At 40.5% G+C, this 25195-nt stretch overlaps 1 protein-coding gene across 1 annotated transcript; it reads left to right on the forward strand.

The window, feature by feature from the left end:
* tmprss3a (transmembrane serine protease 3a) lies at positions 1-25141 on the forward strand. Its single transcript, XM_024800065.2, has 14 exons — positions 1-25; positions 135-175; positions 3023-3251; positions 3726-3842; positions 4283-4399; positions 4967-5090; positions 6105-6224; positions 6941-6987; positions 12979-13144; positions 18162-18331; positions 19044-19139; positions 19253-19395; positions 20056-20208; positions 25016-25141. Exons 1-14 carry the CDS (start codon positions 1-3, stop codon positions 25043-25045), a joined length of 1578 nt encoding a protein of 525 aa, XP_024655833.2. The 3' UTR covers positions 25046-25141.
* The last annotated feature ends 54 nt before the right edge of the window (positions 25142-25195 follow it).

Genomic DNA, 25195 nt, shown 5'->3' on the forward strand with positions numbered 1-25195 from the left:
ATGACTGAAGACTGTGAGAAGATCAGTACGTTGGACATAATTTCGAATTTAGGAATCTATTTAGGAATTTATATCTACTCTGTCAGTAACATCTCCAGTTACCTCTCTGTAGCGCTGTCTCTTTATTCCCACAGGTCCTGCTGCTAGTGCTGATAACACATCATCCACCTCAACAGTAAGTGGACAAAATCGAGTGCATGAGAAACGTTGTATTTTCTTCTTCGTTGAAGGCCACCAGGGGTTATGTAACATCCATGCCTTAGACATGAGTTACTGCTTCAGAGTGACTAACAAAGCTACTGTGTTTTAATCTAAAGGTTGTAAATGTAAATAACAAACTATAATCATATACAGTTCACTTGGAAGACACGGCTGTTCAGGCTTTCCTTTATTTAGTTTTAACTATTTACACCATTTTAATCGTTGTTTCTTATTCTGTATTTAAAAGCACTTTGTGAATTGTGTTCATAAGCAGGGCTATATAAATAAACTTTACATTATTTTAAGCCATTTGAACATATTTTCACTAAAATAATTTCCTGACAGTTTGTTATCGATCTGAACGCTGAATTATAAACATGTTTAGTGATATAAATAAAAATTTAAATTCATATATTCAAAATCTCATTAATCTGCATTCACAAGGCAACAACAACGAGACGTGTTTTTGCAAAGCAAGAAAAATAAAGACATCTGTCATTTTCAGACAATTCTGTTAAAAACAATTCCATTTTATTGATATAGCTCCAAATCACAATAGCAGTCACATATATTGTAAGGTAAAGAGCCTAGAATAGTACAGAGAAAACCCCAACAATTAAACAACCCCTATGAGCAAGCACCTGGTGACAGTGGGAAGGAAAAACCTCCCGCAGAGCCAGGCTCAGGGAGGGGCAGCCGTCTGCCACCACTAGTTGGAGGTGAGTGGAGAGACACGGGACAGAAATTAATAAGAGAGACAGAAGTTAGTAATTACTAATGATTAAATGAAAAGCGTTGTGTGAGCTCATAGACAGTAAAAAAGGTGATTGAGTACATCAGGGGAAGCCACCCGGAGGTTGCGTGTCCCCTGCATATTGCAGCGTAACAAAGGAAGGTTTTAGGATCCAGCCCTAAGTATATGCTATATGCTATAAACCAAGCTTTGATTGCTGCCAAAAGCTGAGTAACACGTGTCTTTATCAGGAAGGTGACCAGACACCGCTTTGTTAGTCAGGCTTTTATCTGAAAGTAACAAGAGAGATATTTCATTTCAGGGCTATTTGCCAGAGATTCTCGTAAAACTTGTTGTTAATCTTGTAAAGCTCCAAATTTTACGACCAGACTGTCAATCTTTTCCTTCTCTTAAGGGATTTTTGTGCCAATCTGAAAGTGAAAAGTGAGGATAATAAGGGCAAAAATGTAAATAAATTTAATCCGAAAAAAGAATTGTTTTGGTTATAATCAAACCCCAATCAACTCGGGATAAAGAGCGTTTGACAGATTAATACATTCACCACAACCTGCTCCCTACATCACACTTGTCCCCCGGCATGATGGCTCATCTAATCCCAGCCAATAGAATTTCATCTGTTAATCAGAGGTCTGTTCAAGTAAATTGTCTTGATGCACACTCAATCATCCAGGTAAGGAAATCACAAAAGGTTGATTCAGTTCATCTGGACGTAGCGTTCAGGTGACGTCTTCAGTCTCAGCTGACTGCAGGTTTCCAATCTTATAAACAGTACATTTGCATAATGACTGAACCAGCCCACTGAAGGAACAATGGGCAGTAAGTTCAGTTCCTTGATAATTAGTATGCAAATTCTCATGGACATTGATCAGCAACCAATGATCAATGTCCATGAGAACCATTCACAGAAAAGACACCTTTCCAAAAGCAAACGCACTTGGTTGATGCTGAGAGTGGTGCTGTTGCTGAGGTTGGGGTCATCCTGTAATCTCTTACAACCTACCCCCAACGCTTCAGTGACTGGGATGCAAGTGAAGAGAGATGTAACATCGTACAAGACCATGGTTTCATCTGCCTCCATCTCTCACGTCTCACAAAGTTTTCTCATGATAGTCTTTCTAGTTTGGCAGAATCGTGCACCTACCCATGTCTGCTGGACGTTGTTGTCATTACTAAGTGATGTGAGCGCCATATTACAATAAGTAAGCCAAACGAACAGCACGCAGCAAATAAGTCAAACGTCCTTCGTTGCCTGGTCTTAGACTTTTCTTGCTGAGCTAGATGAGCTTTCTCAGTTCATTCAAACACCTTTTGAAACAGATGTTTGTTGTTGTTCATCAATGGTCATAAAATTTGCATCTTAATGATCAAGGAACTGACCTCCCAGCTCATTGTTCGTTAGTGGTGCTAATGGTGCAGTGGTGCAGTCATTGTGCAAATGTACTGTTTATAAGATTGGGGTCAGTCAGCTGAGACTGAAGAAGTCACCTGGATGAGTGACGACTCGTTTCAAGTTCATGTAAATTGTTGACAGGTGGACATAACCACTGGAATTTGCATTTTAAGTTCTCAACATTAGCAATTTGGCAGGGACCGTTTTGTTTGTTTGTTTGTTTGTGCTACAATTTATCATATTTTGATGAGAGGGTGGAGCGTTTTGTTATCTGCCTTGTTTAGCCAGTTTGATTAACAAGCAGCATTCATTACTTATATAGTTTTAACACACACACTTGCATACTTGTTAATCCAGTGTTTAAAACAGTTATAGTGGCCAGTGTCAGCTGACCTGTGGGCCCGAACAGTCATGTCCATGACTTATAGTTCAATTAGGAAAACAATTCAACTATTTAATCATCAGGCCCAGATGTTGCTGCTAGCCCAAGCTAGTTCTGGTTTACAGCAAATTTGGGTATTTAGACGTTTTAGTTTGACAGTCACACATAACACAAACATTTTTCTAGCAAGTCTTGTGTTGGCTGTAAATGTCACATAGTTTATCAAATAAACTGAACATTGTTATAGTTGTATTGTATCTGATTTGCCCTTTTTGTTTTTCAATCTTACACGTAGGAACCAAAGAAAGAGGCACCGGAGCAACCAGGCTCCTCCACGATAGATGTGGTCTCGGTGACAGAAGAAGACCTCCCTACTGTCGAGACCCCCACCAGTCTGAACATCAGCCCCCTGGGCAGCTTTGTCATTGAGCCACAGTCAGGGAACTATTGCACTAAACCTGCAGATCCCCAACCTCCACCCAGTCCAGCCATGCCCATTACCAAAGTGCAGCCATTTATGCATGGTGAGATGCTGTGATACTCCAGGGGTGAATATGTACTTGCATGACATAATGGAAATATTACTGTTCAAGGCTAAAACTAAAAGGAGATCAGCACAAAATCCAACTAAATACAATGCAAAAGATCTTTTACAGATTCAGCTCTTTCTTACATGAACGTCTTTACGTCTCCCTTTTTAAAATGACTTTTACAATTTGCTTTCTACCAAAAAGGTCTGAGTAATATTGAAGAAAATTATTTTGACAATCGTCTTGAAAAATGTCAAAATAATCTTGCTGCTAGATCAGTGTTTGCAAAGGGACACAGTGTGTTTCCTCGGATGTAAAATGCGATGACTAAATAAAGCACACAGTCAGTGTAATAAAGCCTAAACTTAAGAGCCATTTAGTGTTGGAGTTGAAAAACTTTTGAAACTCAGGTGCTCATATTGTATATTGTTGGCACAGCGAATTTTCACTAACCCCGTCTGTCCACAGAAGATGACATGGATAAAAGCTGGAAGAGCAGAATCTTAGCCCATCGCTTTGCCGTTCTGATATTCGCTGTTTGCTGCATCCTCGGGGTGGCTGTCCTGCTCAGCGTTGGCCTTGGATGTAAGGAGCTCAGTGCTGTGGTAACTCTCTACATTTTGCAAAAATGGAGCCACTGAAGTGTCAGGATTGTTGCACGTTCGATATGTCACGTGGTTGGTGGTCACAACCTTAATAGGACTGTGTGAAGAATGACCAAGAATGACAGAGGCAGAATTTAGTGGAGCATTATTTTTAACATGGCAACTCAGACAGAATCACACAAATTAATAAAATGTTCAGTAAATAATCAATAAATACAAAAAATACTGAAACAAAAATAACATTTACTCCACACAAGCAACTTATTACAGACCAGCAGAGGTGTTCCTGCCTGGTGCCCACAGGAAACAATGCAGGTTGCCCATCTTTTCTCTTTATGTCTGCAGTATTACCGAACACTGAACAAGATCATTCAGTACTTCTAGAACCTTCCTTATCGACAGTTTCATCTGTGCCTACAGTGGGCCTGAGCTGTTCGGGGAGGTTTCAGTGTGGCTCCTCGTCTCAGTGCATCAACAGCATTTACCTGTGTGACGGAAAACTTCACTGCAAAAATGGGGAAGACGAGCTTGGCTGTGGTAAGACACACACACACACACACACACACACACACACACACACACACACACACACACACACACACACACACACACACACACAGCCATACTAGTTTTTTAATATTTCCACATGTGGAAATACAGCAACTGTACGTTTAGCTAGCAGACACATTTTGTGCAAACTGTGCAGAAATATTTGTGCTTCTGCTGGGATTTTTTAACAGTTTGAAATGAAGTGGCCACAACTTTAGTGACATCTACAGCACCACAAGCATGAGAAGAAAAAAGGATGTGTTGAGGGTGTAAACAGGCTGTGGGATGACACTGTTTTCATATTACTGTGTGAGTTTCTCCGTGTGGTCAGCTCACAGCAATGCCAGCCTGCAGGACAAACACACAGGATCTGGGGGATCTCAGGTGGACTCCCATACAACCAGGCCTGGCTCTGCTTAGCTCCTGAGCTCAGATGTGCTCAGTTGGCATTAACTGAAGATGCCAGAACAGCAGTTCTATGTTTTAGAAAACAGGATAGTGTACCGTCTCCCTTCTTGTAATTTCCTGTCTGTGTCGCATGTGTCTGTCTCTCAGTGCGTCTGAGTGGCAGAAGTTCAGTCCTGCAGGTTCAGATCCAGGGAAAATGGAGGACAGTCTGCTCAGAAGATTGGAACAACAGGCTGGGCAGAGCTGCCTGCAAGCAGCTTGGATACTCCAGGTTACACCAATGTTTCATTCATTTCTGCAGTGTCTAGTTGTCAGGCTGAGATGATACATTTCTTATTCGTGTCCTTTTTTTGTTTAGCACATTTTCTTGTTTTGGATGGACTTTTAAAAAGTGGACCACTGCTCCAAAGGTGGTGGACCAGTGGTCCATTTGACCAGAGTAAACTATCTCCAATTAAATTACAGTACAGTTACTGCAATAGACTGGGAAACTGTCTGGGATGTATTTTATTTATTAACTTGTGGAAGATGGAACATCCATGAATACTGTAACATCTGAGATACTGATAATATAGTACTAGAGATACTATATGTCCAAAAATATGAAGAAAACTTATTCAGTTTGTGTCCAACGTCATCTGCAACTGACATCACTTCAAAATAATGCTTGAAGGAAAGGATTGCTTACTTGGTTAAATGGCTGTTACCTTGAACCCTCCCTCCTTGTGTCCCTGCTCTGTTCACATCAGTGATTCTCTGTGACTGTGCTTCGATGTTCGGGCTTGTTATTATGCTGCAAAATGAATTTGGCTAGTTTGGTTTATGCTGGCAGCAGAAGATAAATTATAAAGACTGCTGAACCAAAAATGTATTTAAAAATGAAAGTAAGAGTCAAGTCAGCTTTAATTGTATAGCACGTTTAAAAGACATTAAGTGTCATGAAACTAAACTCTTACTGCACATAAGAGAGTACAGTTAGAGTTTAGTTGGAGCTGAAAACAACTGTGTTTACAGGGCTTTTATCATTCCAACTACAGTAAGAAATAGATGGTTTAGGTCACAGAGTAATTATGGTTTTGAAACAACAGTAACCGTTGGTTTAACAGAGACAATTTTGCAACGTGCATCACCTTCAGGGGAAAAGACAAACAGGACTGTCAAACCCTGAAATGTATCTGTGTGAGCCGTAACAGATCCAAGACATGAAAGTCTCACAGGATGTCAGACTATGAAGGATAGATATATGAAGATATATGAACATAACCCTGACCCTTTTGTTTTTCAGTTATTTAGAGTCTTTCTTCATCTCTCTGACCTACATTGAGAAGGACCTTCAGACTGACCTGATGTCTTTTCACTGGAACAAGTCACAGATAATCAAGCTTCAGAACGCCCCATCTATCAGGTGTACACACCTTTTGTCCTGTTTGAGTAAATGGAAAGTGTGTATTTGCCCCAAAGTGATAACACTGCTGTTGTCATCCAATTAGCCAATCAGAATTTAAAAAAAAAAAAGAAGAAATTGCGCCTCAATATTAACCAGTCAAACAAAATACTCTCCAAAAACGGTCTGTTACACAGCAATGAGCGCTATAAATATTTTCACGAAACTATGAAAACATTACAAATTCAAAAGAGACAAACTGTTACTATATCAGCCACATCTGAACTCTATAGACGTACCCTGCATGAAAACATCAAAGACTTCTGATGACCACAGACTGCTACAGAACACTATTGAAATCAATTCTGCCAAAGTATTCACTCACCCAACCAAAGCAAATACTTTGGGTAAAACAGTGTGCAAACATACACTTCACTGGCTTTAGTATCAAGAACACTTTACTATACAGACCAGAGGAGCCAGACATCAAATTACAACCCACCAATTACCTCGTGATCTACAGCTGTCCAGTGGCTGAGCATTTAAAGAGAAGAAGTAGAAGAGGTCATATTAAAGCTTAGAGGGAACGAGATTAATAAAAGATCTTTTAGTCCAGTACACCATCAAAGTATTTTGAAGCTTTCGTTTTAAGGTATAAGAGTGTTTTAACTTGTTGTACGTGTTCAGTTCGGCTGAGCTTCCGTGTCATTTGACCTATGGTTTCTATTTCACCACAGTAAGACACAGTGCAGCTCAGGGCTGGTGACAACTCTAAAATGTCTAGGTGAGAAAGCATGCAGCATTTGTTTTATTGATGTTTTTATTATATAAGAAAGTTTTCCACACACTTTGCTTGTTCTGTGTTTTGTCATATTACAGCCTTATTTCAAAATGGATTAAATTAGCTTTTCACTTCCAAATTCTGCAAACAATACCCCATCATGACAAAAAAAGGGAAAAAATATAACATGCGTATTTAAGTATTCACAGTGTTTGCTCAATGCTTTGTTGAAGCACCTTGGACAGGATTTACAGTTTTACATCTTTTCAAGTATGATGCTACAAGCTTGCCACACCTATTTTCCTCTATTAATCAACCACAGACCAAGACAGACTTTAATTCATTTGAAAGCCTGATGCTTAACATTGTCCAACCCAGCTGTGAAACTCAGAAACCAGTCTTACTTGTTATCATCTATCGTCCACCTGGGCCTTACACAGAGCTTCTGTCTGATTTCTCAGACTTTATATCTAATTTAGTTCTGAGCTCAGATAAAATAATTATTGTGGGTGATTTTAACATCCATGTAGATGCTAAAAATGACAGCCTCAACATGGCATTTAATCTGTTATTAGACTCAATTGGCTTCTCTCAAAATGTAAAAGAACCCACCCACCACTTTAATCACACTCTAGATCTTGTTTTAACAACGTACGACTCTGGATACTGTAGCTCAAAGGTCTCAAATCAGAAGTACCTGACTCCGTGGTATAATTCTCAAACACGTACCCTAAAGCAGATGACTCGTAATCTGGAGAGGAAATGGCGTGTCACAAATTTAGAGGATCATCATTTAGCCTGGAGAAATAGTTTGCTGCTTTATAAGAAAGCCCTCTGCAAAGCCAGAACATCTTACTATTCATCACTGATTGAAGAAAATAAGAACAACCCCAGGTTTCTCTTCAGCTCTGTAGCCAGGCTGACAAACAGTCAGAGCTCTGCTGAGCCAACAATCCCTTTAACGTTAACTAGTAATGACTTCATGAACTTCTTCACAAATAAAATTTTTATCATTAGAGAAAAAATTACCAGTAATCATCCCACGGATGTAATATTATCTACAGCTACTCTTAGTACCATTGATGTTAAGTTAGACTCTTTTTCTCCAATTGATCTTTCTGAGTTAACTTCAATAATTACTTCCTCCAAGCCATCAACGTGTCTTTTAGACCCCATTCCTACAAAACTGCTCAAAGAAGTCCTGCCATTAATTAATGCTTCGATCTTAAATATGATCAACCTATCTCTAATAATCAGCTATGTACCACAGGCCTTCAAGCTGGCTGTAGTTAAACTTTTACTCAAAAAGCATCTCTAGACCCAGCAGTCTTAGCTAATTATAGGCCAATCTCCAACCTTCCTTTATATCAAACATCCTTGAAAGAGTAGTTGAGTAGTGGTGAAGAGCTGCAGTCCTTCTCTACAGAGCAACGCTCTTGGTCACCTCTATGACTAATGGTCTTCTACCCTTATTGATCAGATTGGCTGGTTGGCCAGCTGTAGGAAGAGTCATGGTCTTTCTTTCATTTATGAATGATGGTGGCTGCTGTGCTCTTTGTTGTGGAACATTTTCTTTACCCTCTCCCTGATCTATCCCTCAATACAATCCTGTGCATTTTATGTTTTTTATTTTCAATAAATTTGCAAGAATTTTGAGTTTATTGTATGTAGAAAGGCGTGAGGTGAAAACTAAAATTTAATCGATTTTAATCCTTCATTGCTTTTTTTGAAATAAAGCTATAAAATATATATATATATAGAGCAAATATATATATCCCCTACAATTAGGAGAGAGGAACCTGTGTCACTCTCCTTTGAAAACTAGTCTAAACAAACTACTCTAGACAAAAACTATTTTGTCTAGATTTAGCTTTAAGAGCATAGCAAGCAGCCTTCCAGTGGCCCTTTTTATGACAAAAGTTACAGACTTTGTCCAGGTTGTACAAGTTGACCTCTGATCCACCTGACTGGTCAGAAACACTAACAGAATCAGCACTAGCTTCAAGTGTAGTACCAGGGTTATGAGAATCCCCCAAAACACACTCATGAGCCACCATATAATCTTCTGCTAGAGCAGCAGCTTCAGTAGCAGTGTTTGCTTTTTAATTGTTGATGTGCAACTATAGCCTCAAGAATCCAAATTTTAAACTGATCCAAGACTATAACCCCGTAAGCCTAACCCAGCCTACAGGGTTTGATGTGATCAGATAAACTCAAGATTGTTTGTCCTCCTTTTTTTCCAAGTCCCAAATCGTTCCCTGTAAGCGTAGAGAAAGCTGCTTTTACAATATAATAACTTAGAATAAAGAACCTTGAACTTTGTCTTTCTAGTAAACTTCCAGTGCAAACTGTAGCATTAGTGTCAGCAGTATCGAACTACTGTCATTGATGTGAAACATGTTCGAGCAAGGAGAAAAAAGTTTTCTGAATCATTTTCATTAAATTTTGACAACAGTGTCAGGTTGCACAAAATATAATACTTTTCAGTCCAATGGTAAAATAAAGAATACCGCAGCTCAACAAGATTTCAGTTTTCCACTTTTAATCAAATATAGCCTATATCTCTCCGCAGCTTTCAAAACACATTCTCTCCATTGCTAACTGCTTCTCATTTTCTGCATTTTGTTTCCTTGCATCATGTTCTAGCAGTAATTTAAGCAACTCATTTTACTGCAACTCGTTCTGACACCTGGCAGAGAAGAACTAGGAACAGCTGAACCAAGTTCCCTTGTACATGAATCAAAACAGCCATTTCACTTAAATTTGCTTGAATACTTTAAACGTGTCCATAAACCTCTTGTCAAATCTCAGTCTCATAATGATCTACTATTGATCATCACTATTAATGAGATAAAAGCCTTAATAAAGGAATCTATTTAGCCATATTTTTACAACACACGAGTCAGAGGATCAATTGACCTCCTCTACATGTCATGCTAAAACCCAAACATTGCTGCTTCCAGGGTACAAACAAATCCAGAAGAGTACAAATCCCTTCTCATATACTGCCTGCTTATAAAGCATAACCTGATACTTAGCCTACTCTTCATGCAGTGTCAATGCCAGATTGGCTGTCTGTATCTGGAAGTCCCCCGGGATCTCAGCTTGGTCATTCTCAACCACCCTGGGGGGCATATCCCATTTTCACTTCCAAGGGGCTTCCTAGCCATACTTGACACAGATGTCACTGTGTACTATTCTAGCCACTAGGTTATGGCGCTCCATGTATGCCCTGCCTGGTGTGGTAAACTCCAGCTCCTTTCAATCTTGTGCTTAGAGCTTGTTCCTGTGCTGCCATGATTATTGCCTCTGTCCTGTCTTTCAGTCCAGCTTTGTCCAGCCATTGTTAGGATTTCTCAATATTAGTTACTTCTTCTATCTGCCAGTACATGTTGTACAAGGGCACGTCCTTCTATAATGGTTTCTCTTCTCGCCCCTCTTCTTTCTTGAGTTTCTGCTGATGGAGAGTGGTTTAGACACACACTAGTCCTTGGCCTCCTTTCTTCTGCTTCTGCTGGACTTGGGGTGAAACCCTCGTGGCATGGTAAGGAGCTTTCTTGACCTGATGTAAGTGTCTTCTGTCTTCTCCTTTGACCAATTATTGTATCAGCAGGGTATCTGACAAACAGCAGGGCACAGGTGTTGGCCGGATCTTTTTCTTCCCACTCATCTGAGTCCTCAGGACTTACCTTACTCTGCAGGTATTTGGTGGTTACAGCTTTTCTAGCAGCCTCTTCATGGTTCATATTTGCCTTTGGGATTCTGAGGTCCTTGATGTCTGTAATGTTATCTTGTCCCACTCTTTGTTACCATCTGACTACACTTCTCCGGACCGGATGAAGTTTCAATGTCACTTCTGTTAGATCTTAGTGGTGTGGATCAGTGAACTGATGTCTCGTTCACTCCTGGCGAAAAGATTGATGTCATCCATGTAGAGGGTGTTTGCTCCATTCGGAATTCGGTATCTGTAGCCAGACTTGCTGATGATCTGGCTGGGGGGGTTTAGGCCTACACCGAACAGTTAACCTCTTGTGTTTTTCCGCCCATCTTCATTTTATTCTTGATGACGGCTCTTAGGGTCCTGTTAATCTTGTACAGTTCTAGATATTAGAATATGAACCATGTGCCTATTCATGTTAGCCGCTATGATGCCAGGAGCATCCGTGTTGTGCTGAGGCAGATTTTTGGCCAGTAGTTGGATGGGACCAGTCCCTTTTGGAGATTCTTGAGGATCAGGACTATCTGGCCTGCAGCTGGTCATTCTGGGTGCATCAAATGCATTAGCAGCTGGTTAGTTTGTGCTGCCAGACACTCATTGAGTGCAGTTAACTTATTGAGCAAGTTGGAGAGCAGGCCCTGGTCCTGTCCAACTTTTCATGCTGTTTCTTGGATGTCTCCCATTGTGACTGTGACTGAAGCATGTTCAGGGTGGAGATTACCATGGTCTGCTCTTAGATCCACCAACCACTGAGCATTATTGTTATGCAATCCTTCTCCCATATGCTCTTCCAGTAGTGCTGCACCTCCTGCCCTGGTGATGATGTTCTCAGACTGTTCCTCTGGCACTGAAAGAACATCTTGGATGGTTTAATGGAGAACATCTGGTTTATCCTTCTGACTTTTATCTCTCTATATCTGCCCAATCATTTATTGATAGGGACCTAGAAGAGAGAGACCTAATGTTTAATAAACCAAATTTAACTGTTTTGCTGCGATTTAAGCATTGTTTAAATGCTTAAATGTGATGCTTAAATCGGTATAAATGGTAGAAATTTGTTTTTTCAGCAGGCCAGGCATTCCAAAATCTGCTTCTTTTCCCCTTCTTTTAGGCTTTAAGCAGTGGAGTTGCTGCATGTTTCAGATCATACCTGCTGCATAATCAAGGCCTAAGGGCTTAAGATTCAGGGCCTAAACTGAAGGCGAGACCTTCTCCTTCAAGATTGTTTAGTACAGAGCAAGGTTTCATCAAAGTAGCAGTAGTAGTGGCTTTTTTTTGGTCAGCAGTATTGAAGTCGTTACCCCACAAATGTAAGGTATTACACATTACTCATCACTTTCATTGCTACTAATTACATTTACTAAAAGTAACATTTTCTTAAAAGTAATCCATTACATTCCTTAATTCTTCACTGGAAAAACAAATTCTTTACGCTACTTGTTGCATTAGTTTGTCGTTACTCTGTAAAATTACTAATTTACAAAACACGCATTATTTCAAGATGCAGTGGTCAGCACAGAAGAAAGTCCTGGGTTATGTAAGTGTGATTGGCTGTCTGTCTCTCTGTGTCAGCCCTGCAACTGCCTGGGCAGGGTAAGCCCCTCCTCCTGCCATATGGCAGCTGAGATGGGCTCCAGGATCCCCGTGACCCTGAAATGGATAAGCCCAGGAGACATTATATCAAATGTTTATTATTTATTTGGCTTATTAACCTCAACATACGACAATGCTGCAAAAAAATTAATTTTCAAGTACAAAAATAAATACCAAACCAGTTTATAATCAGGTGGACGAAAAGATCCATTCACTGATTGTATGTACAATATGCATAAACTTTGAACTATTTACAGTGAAACAACACAGAAGATCAAACAACATAACATAAATTAAAATATGTAAAACTCAAAAAAAGCATCCATGTAACAATTTTAACAACTGAAGTGTATCACTTATTTCCTCACCTTTCCAGCTTGTTATCTTTGTAGTGCTATACTCTTTCTCTGTCTCAGCCCCCCCCCCCCCCCTCCCTTTTTATTTTGTGTGTGCTGAGTCTGTAACCCCTCCCCCCGCCCTTCCCCTTCCTGCTCAGTGCATAGCAATGACTATTTGATGTCCTGTAGTCGGCCAATCACACACAACTTGAACAGAAAAAAAACAGAAAGGAAAAAAAGAAAAAACTAAAGCTCTAAAAGAAATTTCGTTCCCAGCCGACACACTGTCACTATAGGACAGTACTAACCTTCTGGTGGTGACACTTTGTTTCTCTGTGCCCTCAGATTGCGGTCTCAGGCCTCAGTACAGGACACGTATTGTTGGAGGTAACATCACGAAACAAGGCCAGTTCCCCTGGCAAGTTAGCCTCCATTTTAGGAATGAACACCTGTGTGGAGGCTCCATCATATCACCATACTGGGTCATCACTGCAGCACATTGTGTGTATGGGTGAGTCAATCAGATGTAGATATTTTACATTCTCTACAAACATCTGGTTCTTCTTAATACTGACAACAAAGGCCTGTTTGTTGAGCGGGCATAAAAACACTATTATGCTTATGTCTGTTAAGTCCTTGTTGTATCCAAGGGTTCTTCTCCTAATGCCTGGCAGCTCCAACTTTGCCTAATGTATCCACTATCCCTCTTCTGCACATGTCCAAACCACTTCAGGTTGTCACGGTCTGTGTGGCAGACCGTGGGGATGAGAGGAATGAGGACCCAAGATGCAGGACTTAATGATGAAGGCAGTGTGTTTATTTACAGTGGTGTAATAGTTCACAGAATAAATCCCCGTGTTTTCCCCTTGACTTCCGTGTCGTCTCTTCACCCACAAGTCCGTGCTCTTCCTCTCCTGTGTGCCCTCGCACCCTGTGCTCGCTGCTCTTGTCTTCCCTGCTCCTTGCTGGAGAAAATAACAAAGAGGCAACTTGTCAGGACACTCGACTACCGCAGGCATGCACTCACCGGACTTAACATTTATCACCACTAACATGGAGTCTCACACAACAATCCCACACCGAGGAGCACTCAGCCACAGTCTTAAGAAGCTCCCCAACGACGCTTCATTAGCTGCAGGTGTATGTGATCATCTACTTCAGGTGTGGCCATCCTCTAGACAGGACACGCCCACCAGGCCTACCTGAAAAGTCCTTTCAGAGAGGCGGGCTCTCGCTTCGGCCACTAAGAGAGTTGGAGATGGTTTTGATCTGACCAATGAGCCGAATTTACGGCCTTCTGACAAGTGAAGCGTGCAGAGTTTTTTTCAACCAAAACAGCTTTGCAGACTCTCCAGAAACACACAAGTCCTTACCAGCTGCCCCACGACCCAGTGTTTCAGATGGCTGAAAGAAATGTTTGATGGCAAAAGGCAATGCAGTGTTGAGGTTCTAACGTTTAAATAAGAAAATGCCAAGAGGAGACCAGCAGCCCTGAGTCTGCATGCAAAACATGAAAAACTCCAAAGCAGATGCTTGTTCTTACATAGCTGCACATATTCTTTGTTGTGGTACTTTTCTGTTCCAATGAAACAAGAAGATCTCATTTTAAAGTCCTTTTTTTTGCCATCCTGTGATTGCATTTGCCATATTCTCTTAATATCTTCGAGCTATTTCCAAGAATGCTGATGTTAGATTCAGTTTTAAAGCTGGATGTGATCTTAAAGTCACTCTCACAGCACTGATTTTAGAGTAATGTACAATAATTGTAATGTCATTTAAATTTCCAAACGGCAGTCAGGGTTATGTTGAAGTACAGGCTGTATGGAGGACCGTACCTTATCTGTTAAGCTCGCCTTTATGACACCATGTCTGTGTGAATTACTGACATGATATCAACATACCAAGGAGTTTATGACTTGTTTTTCTTTTATCAAAGAAAAGATGGAAAACTTGAAGTTACAGCACAATTTCTCCAAATGTGTACTTCTTTTTAAGCCAGGGTGCTTTTACAGCATTCACATTAGCTCAGGTGATAAAAATACAATGACCACACAGACAGGAAGTGAACTTTAACATTCGAGGTTCTGTTCGAGTCTTTCTTAGATGATGTGAACAGTCTCATGGAGCTTCTTTTTTATTTATTGCAAATCACTTGTACTTTATTTGAACACATGCAGGGAGCTTCTGTGATGCATTTACTTCTCCGGCCTCGTGTTCCCATCTTGTATTTCTAAAACCCAACTTCTGTGTTTGCTCTGTAGAAACACCAATGAATCTAAACATTCACAGATTTCATCAGTACATCTTCAACATTTTAAGTCTTTGTTGTTTTTATGTTTTACATTTTAAAAAAGTTTCAACATTTTCTGTTTTCAAAGCACAGTGGCATGGAAAAAGATTTTTCTGCTGCTGCAGAAATGATTGTCCCAGAATGATTCTGGGATTTTATGGTCAAACATTGTGATTTCCTAACTGTGTGTGGAGTAACATGAGCTTTCTCTGATGATGTAAGTGTCCTGACCAAGAATGGTTCAGGATTAAACAACACAAACTGTTTTGATAGCAGAAACGGTCTATCTTATAGCTCTCAGAGGTTACAGACAGTTTTACAGACACATCCTTTTTCATGTCTGTTTACGTGGTTTTTATGTATATAGTTATTCTCAATAGTACACGCATCGTCTAACTTTTCTTTGCTCTACAGTGTAAATGTAGGAACTTGCAAGTTTTTTTCAAACTCTCACAATTTAACACTCAATGCCAAAAACAGGGTTGACCCATGTTTCTATGATGTCTGCTTCAAATATGTACAGCTCTGAAAATCCCTTCTTCTTCTTTTAAAGTAATGTAGAACATGATCTCTCTCACTCTTTGTGTCTGTAAAAAAGAAAACCACAAACTGGTAATCGCGTAATAATAATAATAATAATAATAGCTTAATAATGCAGAATTGTGATATGGAAATAAAAAACTGAAGTTGTGCCTATTTGAACACGTTGCCTGCCTGCAGCACTGAAGCACTCTGTGAGAGACGTCTGTCTCGCCCTAGCAGCACCTGTCCCTGTCCTCCTCTTCACTTTGCCTCAACATATTTCATCCTATTCTGTGATATGATTTACTCTGAGGTGTTTGACGAGGTCAGTGCTGTTGCCACAACATCTCACTTTCTTGCCACATGTATCGCAAACCGTGTCGTGGCCGTTTGTGGAGATAAAATACGTCCACACATGACTCCGTTTCACTCAGCCATTGTTGTGAGTGCGCACGCCAGTGGCTGCAACACATTTATACAGCCGTGTTTCGCACATGACTATGAAAGGCGGAAGAGGAAGTAGTTCCTTCCGATTTAGACGATCCGAATGATATAGTTTCTTTCCACTGTGTTCCTGTTAATGATAAACTACAAATTTACCCCAAAGTACTAAAATATCGATGAGAATCGATTCTAGAACATAAATTACTGGTATCGGAAGAATCGATATTTCAATATCAATCTGCACATCACTACTATCCACAGCAGCCTCTGACCTGATGACCTCAGCGCTCGGGAAGAGGGATGAGGTTTCAGCAGATCAGATATAAAATGGGGAGCTTGACCATGCAGGGCCCTTAAGGTTAAAACCAACATTTTAAAGTGAAACCTAAAGTTTCCTGGCAAGGAAGTTGTTGTTTAACCATTGCTTGATATCTGCCGGGCAATTACTTAAACAAGACCATTTAAAACTCAGACTTTGAAAGAACAGTGTAACTGAATGTCATCAGCATAGAGATGATAGGAAATATTGTTGTAATGCCTAATGATTTGGACCAGGGGGGAAATATAGAGCACAAAACATGGAGTACACTGTGTTTAATACGTTTAAAAGAGCATTTGTATCATGGTTCAATTTTACAAGCATCCTGTTTTATTGTGAAGAGCTTTGTAAGAAGAAGTGAATGTGGTTGTGATCGGTAGCAGGATTGAGAGAAGTTGCAACGGAAATTACAAGAAGATTTGTATTTGTATGAACCAGACTGCTTGATAGTCCGTGTCCATGCACACATTTTGCAAACCGCCTGTGAGAAGCTCGAAATCCACAGTGCAGCTGCTCACTTTTGTTTTAGCATCTTGGAGTTGTCCGCTAATCACTCTGCATTCCTTCACACATAACTGTTTCGGTACATAAAACATGCCCTCCACCCTCTCGAAACATGAGACTACAGAGCCTATCAAAGCAGTATAAAAACATGTCTGTAATGAGTTGAAGTTTGACAGTGAAAAGACGTCCACAACAACCACATTTTGGCCCATACATGGAGGTCGTACAGACAACAACACTAGATGTTCAGTAGACATTGGAAAAAGATGTCTCCTGGCATTCCAAAACAACAATATTCAATTTCAATTCAATTTTATTTATACAGCACCAAATCACAACAGTCACCTCAAAGCGCCATACATTGTACAGTAGATCGTACAATAATGCATACAGAGAAAAACCCAACAATCATATGAGGAAGCACTTTGGCGACAGTGGGAAGGAAAAACTCCCTTTTAACAGGAAGAAACCTCCGGCAGAACCAGGCTCAGGGAGGGGCGGGGCCATCTGCTGTGATTGGTTGGGGTGAGAGAAGGAAGACAGGATAAAGACATGCTGTGGAAGAGACACAGAGGTTAATAACAGATATGATTGAATGCAGAGAGGTCTGTTAATACATAGTGAGTGAGAAAGGTGACTGGAAAGGAAAAACTTTTTCCTTTTCCAGAGGATTCAGGGTCACCTGGTCCAGCCCTAACTATATGCTTTAGCAAAAAGGAAAGTTTGAAGCCTGATCTTAAAAGTAGAGATAGTGTCTGTCTCCTGAATCCAAACTGGAAGCTGGTTCCACAGAAGAGGCGCCTGAAAACTGAAGGCTCTGCCTCCCATATCAGCCAGCTCGCTCTATTTACCAGTCATGGCCCTGATTCTTTCCTCCTTTCTCCAATGTTTCCTTTTCTTTCTCTATCTCAAACAGGTTTTCCTCCTCTCCTTCTACTCTGTTTTCAGTAACATAATTTCCACGCTGAGTGGCTGTAGCTCAGGAGGTAGAGCAGCTCATCTGCTAATCAGAGGGTTGCTATTTTGGTGACTGTTCCAGCCTGCTTGCCAAAAACTTGTGGGCAAGCTACTGATCATTTCCAAAGTTGCTCTCTGATGAAGCCATCAGAGTATGACTGATGTTGTCTAAAATGCTTTGAGTGTACAGGTAGAGCAGAAAGGCTCTATAAGAACAAGTCAATGTACCACGCTGCTGGCCAACAACGGCTGAGGTCACGTTCAGTATGTTTATTTATTAAATGCAAACATCAGGAACATTTTAGATTGACGTAAGCTTTTCTCAGTTATCATCTGTTATTGTTCACACTTTGCCGCACTTATAAGATCACACTGAGGCTGATGGAACGACTGGGACAGACTGAGCCTACCCTATTTGTTGTGTGCTCATGTCTTTTTTCCGTTTTGTCCCCCCCCCCACCCCCCGGATCTTTTCTTGCTGTTTGTGCTCAGGTTTGTAAACTCCTCCATGTGGGCGGTCTATGTGGGACTGACAGAGCAGCCGCTTCACGGGGCCCAGGCTTTGGCTGTTGAGAAAATCGTATACCATAATCGTTACCGACAAAAAGGACTCGACTATGACATCGCACTGATGAAACTGGCCAAGCAACTTGAAGTTAATGGTATTAGTATCCTTCAACCTCTCATTCGCTACAACTTTTTTCCTTGACAACACTCCCTAACACTCATTATTTATAGCCAAAGCTAGAGTGATCCAGGTGTCTTCATTGGCAGACTCACAGGATGCAGTTCAATCCCCAGACCAGGCAGATTTACTACTTTTGTTATTCACATTCTTTGTAGTTTACTTCATATTCCTGTAAGTGCATCTTTGTTAGAATGTCTTCAGCACATACTGCAAGCGAACAATGAGCATGGCTATGCAAATACATTTCACTACATACAACAGTAAATGCATCCTTATTAGTATAGATTTTACTACATAGAAAAGCACATATCAGAACACATCCCACTTCAAATGGGTTCCCAACAGTGATTGCACACTGAACACCAGTTGCCCCATGAGTTGGTGTACGTTCTCTGTTCACTGGTAAATCTAAATTATTGACGGCCTTATTTTTTTCCCATATTGTACTTTTAGACCTATAAACTGCATAGTGCACTGCATCAAAGATCGTTCCGTGTCTGGCAAACTTAAAATACGTGACAGCTATCAGATAATCTTCCTTTCAGTCCTGTTTAGGGATCTTTCACTCTCTTCCCTCCCTTCTGCTTTACTTTCTCTCCTAGGATATTTTCTTCCTGACCTTGGAGTCCCATAGATCAGATTGTATGAATAAGTCTGACATGTATCAGTAACACTTTTCCCTGCAGGCTCTGTGCAGCCCATCTGCCTGCCCAGCCATGGAGAGGAGTTTAAGGAGGGCACCTTGTGCTGGATCTCTGGTTGGGGTGCAACAGAGGAAGATGGTGAGTGTAGACATCTAAAGCTTATTTTGTATTCTGTTTAGTTAGGTGTTGTTTAGGGTGTTTTTGTGGGGATGGGGCCACATTTATATGGTTGAAATTCTTCTTTTTAACAGGAGACACTAGTGTTGTTCTGCGCTCAGCTGTGGTACCACTTATCTCCAACCAGAACTGCAACAAACCAGAGGTTTACAAGGGCTTAATCTCCTCCTGGATGATCTGTGCAGGATACCTGGAAGGTGGAATTGACTCCTGTCAGGTAGAGCTAGTTTCCTTTTGCGCTAAAATGAGATATATTAGTTTTATGGGGAGGAGGTGGATTGCACAGATGAGAGTCTGAAAGGGAGAATGACAGAGCACAGATTTAAACTACTGTACGCGTTGCTATGACCACAAGCACGCAAACAAGGTACAAGGGTTGTAATGGCAAACCAGTCGATCCGAGTCGAGTCGAGTCTATTATTAAATTCCGTTCTTTGTATTCTCTAACGGCAAAGAAAGACACGGCTCAAAGTGGTCTAACTCAAAAAATGATCTTTAATTTTACATTTTCCGGAAAATGGAGACTGAGCAGACACACAAACACGCCAGCCCAAGTCTGAGGCATCAGCACCCCGTCTTGCTATATTTTGCAGCACGTCACACCCAGTTTCGATACAAACATTATATAGTTCCTCTTTTCTTTGTGTCAAATTTCCGGTGCAGCTTTGCACTTCCTCTTTCTAAAGTCTGTTGCCAGGGCAACCTGTCACCCTTAACATAGTTCTCATCTGGGTCTGGCATACATAAAACAATATAATCAGACAATAAGCACTAAGATTATATATTAAATACATGACACAATCCGTGGCAAGTCGACATGATTAGGTAATAATGGAAAAGGGGCGTATGTATGTTTTCACCTATCTGGTGTTTCCAGGGGGACAGCGGCGGTCCGCTTGCCTGTGAGGACTCGTCTGTGTGGAAGCTAGTGGGAGCAACCAGTTGGGGCATTGGCTGTGCTCACATAAACAAGCCGGGCGTTTACACCCGCATCACACTCGCTCTCAGCTGGATCCACAAACAGATGGAGGTCAGTGTCCATATTTAAGGTCCCGATGTAGCAAATCTTGACTTGAGTCAAGTACTAATCCTGTCTGTCACATCCAGCAGACAATGTCTAAAAATGGATTCAGACTGATTATGAATGTAATATTACTATTAATGCACATGCAGCATTCTTGAGGCTCATCTACGCGCAACTGGTTTAAATGTCTTTACACACATAGCGGGTTTAGTCCGTGCGTTTTGATTAGCTTGTGAACAGATACACAAAGCGTTTTATTATGCAATGAAAATGCAAAAATGTATGCATCAGATGTCATCATCCACATAACTTATTCAAAGTTTGCAACATGCATATACAAAGATGCAATTACTTCTCATGTTAATGTTTAAGACGCTTGTGGTGGGGCGTGGTCTGCGGTGCCGTGCGGACGCACCTGCACGGCATCCGCAATCACGCCCGCCGTGTTAAAACACGGGGACTCAGGGGTTGGTGGTGGTTGTGGTGGTGTGATGCAAATGTTAAATAAAGAAAACATGGATCTGTGGTCCCGTCGTGCCTTAATTCCACCACAACGCTATATTTAGAAACTGAATCACTATCATTGCGAAGTTTGAACACAAGCAAGGAATTTGTCGTTGTTATATTCTATCTCTGTACCACTGTTTGTTGTGGTACAGAGATAGAATATATGGTACATTTCTATGTAAATATTACAAATATGAAAAAGAAATACACACAAAGAGAATATATACTAACTACCTACAGATATAGATCACAAATTAGAAATGAAGAAATATGTATGCAAGGTATATATAAGGTACGGCATGATATGCAAAGTGGCAGCAATCTTCTTCGCCCGTTTCAGTGTCCTGGAGGTGTGCAGGTCAAGGTCAAGGTCAAATTTATTTATAGAGCACATTTCAAAAAGCCGATGCTGCACAGAGTGCTTAACAATATAAAAGTAGCATTAAAAAGCAGCAATGTAATACAATAACAATATAAAAGAATAATAGGACTATAAAAGAATTAAAACAATAACTAAAACTATTTCAAATAAGATCAAAATGCTTGGGTCATAGTGTGTTAAAAGCCAGGGCATAAAAATGTGTCTTTATTAATGATTTAAATTGCTCAAGTGTTTGTGCAGATCTAATATTTAAGGGGAGACTATTCCAAAGTCTGGGACCTGCCACAGAGAAGGATCTATCACCACGAGATTTGAGATTAGTCTGTGGGATGGACAACATTAATTCTGAGCTAGACCTCATGGTTTTTCCTGGAGCATAAGCACAGAGGAGCTCAGACAGGTAAGGAGGGGCTCGGGCGTTAAGTGACTTAAAAACAAAAAGTAAAAGTTTAAATTGGATCCTGTAGGAGACAGGAAGCCAGTGTAAAGAAGCTAAAACTGGGGTTATATGCTCTCTCCGTTTGGTACCAGTTAGCAGGCGAGCAGCTGCATTTTGAACCATCTGAAGACGATGGATGGTGGCCTGATCTAGACCATAATACAATGAATTGCAGTAGTCTAATCTGCAAGTAAGGAAAAGGTGAATAACACGCTCAAAGATGTTAGCCGGGAGGTATGGCTTTACCTTGGCTAGCTGCGTTAACTGAAAGAAGCAGGACTGAACTACTGCACTCACCTGCTTATTCAATTTAAAAGAACCATCAATATAGACACCGAGGTTTTTTACATGTGTTTTACAATAGAAGGAAAGGAGGCCCAGAGTGCTGTCGATATGATTAAGTTTCCAAAAATGACAACCTCAGTTTTATTTTCATTTAGCTTTAAAAAATTTAATGACAACCACTTTTTGACATCGTCAAGGCAGCGTAATAAGAGCTGCGGATGGTCTGACCCTGCTTTTAAAGGTAGATAAATCCCTAAATAGGTCTTGTAGGGAAGGCAGATTGCAGCCAATTAAAGTGTAAGTGTAAGGACTTCACTGTCTTACACAGGGTTCATACGCCTTTTTCAGGGTCAAATTCAAGCACTTTCAAGGTCCCTTTTCAAACTTTTGCAGCACATTCCCCCCCTCCCCGCCAAAAAAAAAGAATGCATGTTTCAATTCACATCACCTCATAAAGACCATGTGAAAATTAAGACAAATCATCCTAGGTGAACTTAAACACCTTTGTTCCCCTTTTGTTAAGACATAGAAAAACGCACCATACAAAAATACTGCAAATGGAAACGGTCACCTTATATACATCGTGTATAAACTCAAAATGCACATTTCACTTAAAAATTAAGATGTGAAAATGTGAACAAATCAACTTGTTAGAGATATTCATCTCCTGTTGACCCCCCCAAAAAAGAATAAATAAGTCTTCTCATCAGATATTGATGCCTCTTTCCTGTGCGACAAAAAAATAGGAGACAGATGTTTGTTTGTTTTTTAAGGTAATTCCCAATAAAACTAACTGTTTTACTGCTAACTACATTGCTGTCTGTATTATTGCTGAAGTCCTAAACGTCACCTTTAAAGTGTTTGTGCTAATAACATCATGTACAGTCAGACAGGCATGGAGAACAGCACTGACTGGGAGGCTTTGAACAGATCACATAGTTCAATTCAACATATAAGACTTTAAGGATGCACAAGCATCCACTTAAAATCTATTTAATTTATCATCTGTGATATTATTTTGTACAAATCCAGTGTATTTTGTTCATCTGCCTTAAACAGGCAGCCTTAAAGTATGAAATATTCATATACAAATACACATATAAATGTGTGAACTGTCTCAGTGGCTGATTGTGCCCCACAGGCCTCAGTGTGAGCTTGAAGACATTTATAATGTTTAAGTAGTTTAATGTGTCGGTGCTGACGATAAACACATTTTGAATGAAAGCCGGGGAACTTTGGTGGCACAGAAACAAGAGGCTATTCTTTGTGACCATATGGATCACTCATATTACCATTATTTCACCCAAAGGCACCAAGTTAATACTCAAAAAAGCTGCAGCTATACACACAAATATAAACAGTACTTGGTGACAACTTTGCTTTTAGCCTCTAACCCTCTGGTGTCCAGGGTATAATTGGCCGTTTATGACTACTTTTGATTTGGCCTCTATATTTCACCTTTAAAAACTGTTTATCTTGCCAATCTGTTGTTTACTCATTTTGACAAACTGTATCAGCACAATTTATCTAAATTCAGACAAAATTTAAAATAAGAGTAGAAAGTGATATTTTTGACTGTAAAAACCAGAAGCATGTTTAATGAATCATTTTCATAACTTGAAATGCAAATAGAAATTGTACATTTTTAAAAAATATGCACAAGTTTTGCAAACAAAGTATTTACCTAAAAATGCAGCCAAGGCTCAGACGTTTTTTATATAACCCTTTAAAACTATTTACAGAACAATCAGCTGTTCTGCATCAAAGAAGAAGGCACACAAATTATTTATGCAACTCCAAAAAATAGTTTGTGTCACTATAACACAGATGAGAACAGCACAGGGATAAACCTGCAGGTCTGACAGCAGGTGTGTCACTCAGCGTTTACACTGCAATCTGCCTTTTTTGCAGCAACTGTGACAATCACTTGTAGAACTGACACACAAAACAAAACAACGACTACACTACACACTAACTACACAAGACAACACACTAACTTGAGACTCCAAACACGGTAAACGTCACAAATGTCTCATGTATCAAAACTCTCTCTTGCCGGTCACTCCTAAAACTTCCCCCTCTTCCCAAACAACCAGATGCCACATGTTGCCATATCATTTTTTGATTGGTCGACGTGGTATATTTTTCCACCAATAGGGAAGTAGTGTGTATTTTCCTTTTCTTTTTTCACTCACAAGCAAAGCGTGTCTGCTAGCGCTCTCCTTAGAAAACGCCGTTTTTACCGTTTCTTCCCGGAGTAAACGCCACTGTTGTATTAATAGTAATAATAATCATAATTTTAAAAAATAGCATGTGTAACGTACACGTACTGGAAAATTATTTACTAGGACTCACCTATCATGCGACTGGAGAGCGCAAACTCCACCATTGTTGTTTTCCATCAAACACTCATTAAAACAGCGGCCTACAGGTATGTTAGCGCACTCATCCCCGACTGTCCGAGGGAGGGGCGGGGTCACACGTTGAAACAGACGCAAGGCAGCCAGGCGGGGAAAATTTGCTTTTACATTTTGCGACTCATTTTATTTCTCTATCTGATAAGAAAACTATTCAATCAGATAGTTATTTGTGGTGAATGAAATACAGCTATACTTCCACCTTGAAAAGACAACATTAAAATTCAAGCATTTTCAAGGATTTCAAGCACCCGTACGAACCCTGTGTACAGGCAGAATAGCAGAGGAGAAAGTACACAGCCCTGATGCACTGGAAGTCTGAGACGTGCCTGCCCAGTCTCGTATGCTGCCTGCTGTCAGACAGGAAGTGCAGGTGGGAGCAGGAAGAATCAGCTGGGGAGCTTGTCCTGCAGCAGAGGCGGGATGATTGTATTCAAAGCAGTACTAAGAAATGTCACTTGCATAGGTTCCAGTGCAGTCCCATGTTAACAGCATCACCTACTGACCTGCTGGCTCTGTAAGTGAAAAGGAGGTCCACATGAGGGTCAGTGATGGATCTGAGATGATATAGTACCAGACGCTCAAATGTCTTCACGAGTACAGACCTCAGAGCAACAGCCATTAAGGTCTGTGATCCTTGGTGTTTAGGAACATGGTTAACATTTGTGCAAAGCCACAAGGATTTCAAATTGAGCACTGCAGCCTGGAGTAAAGATAAAACTGCATGTTTTAAAACATATCGAGTGCATTTTATGTATTAATAAGCGTCTCTGTACATTTCAGAAAGAAGAGGCTCTGAAAACAGGAAACTGAATCCCCCCACAGTGACTTCTCACCGGACTATCCACATGTCTCCACATTTGGCAACAAGTACCTGTAGAGACAAACTGTACACATTATCACAGAGACTTTGAAGCAGTCCTGTCTGGTGGAGAACATGACGGAAAAAGAGTAAAGAGACAG

This window comes from Maylandia zebra, linkage group LG16 (assembly GCF_041146795.1).
Source record: "Maylandia zebra isolate NMK-2024a linkage group LG16, Mzebra_GT3a, whole genome shotgun sequence".
Lineage (NCBI taxonomy): Eukaryota > Metazoa > Chordata > Actinopteri > Cichliformes > Cichlidae > Maylandia > Maylandia zebra.

Coding starts and splice junctions, on each gene's coding strand:
- tmprss3a (XM_024800065.2), top strand. CDS start 1: ATGACTGAAGACTGTGAGAAGATCA. Junction 26..134: donor TGAAGACTGTGAGAAGATCA/GTACGTTGGACA, acceptor TTATTCCCACAG/GTCCTGCTGCTAGTGCTGAT. Junction 18,332..19,043: donor CAAGCAACTTGAAGTTAATG/GTATTAGTATCC, acceptor TTTTCCCTGCAG/GCTCTGTGCAGCCCATCTGC.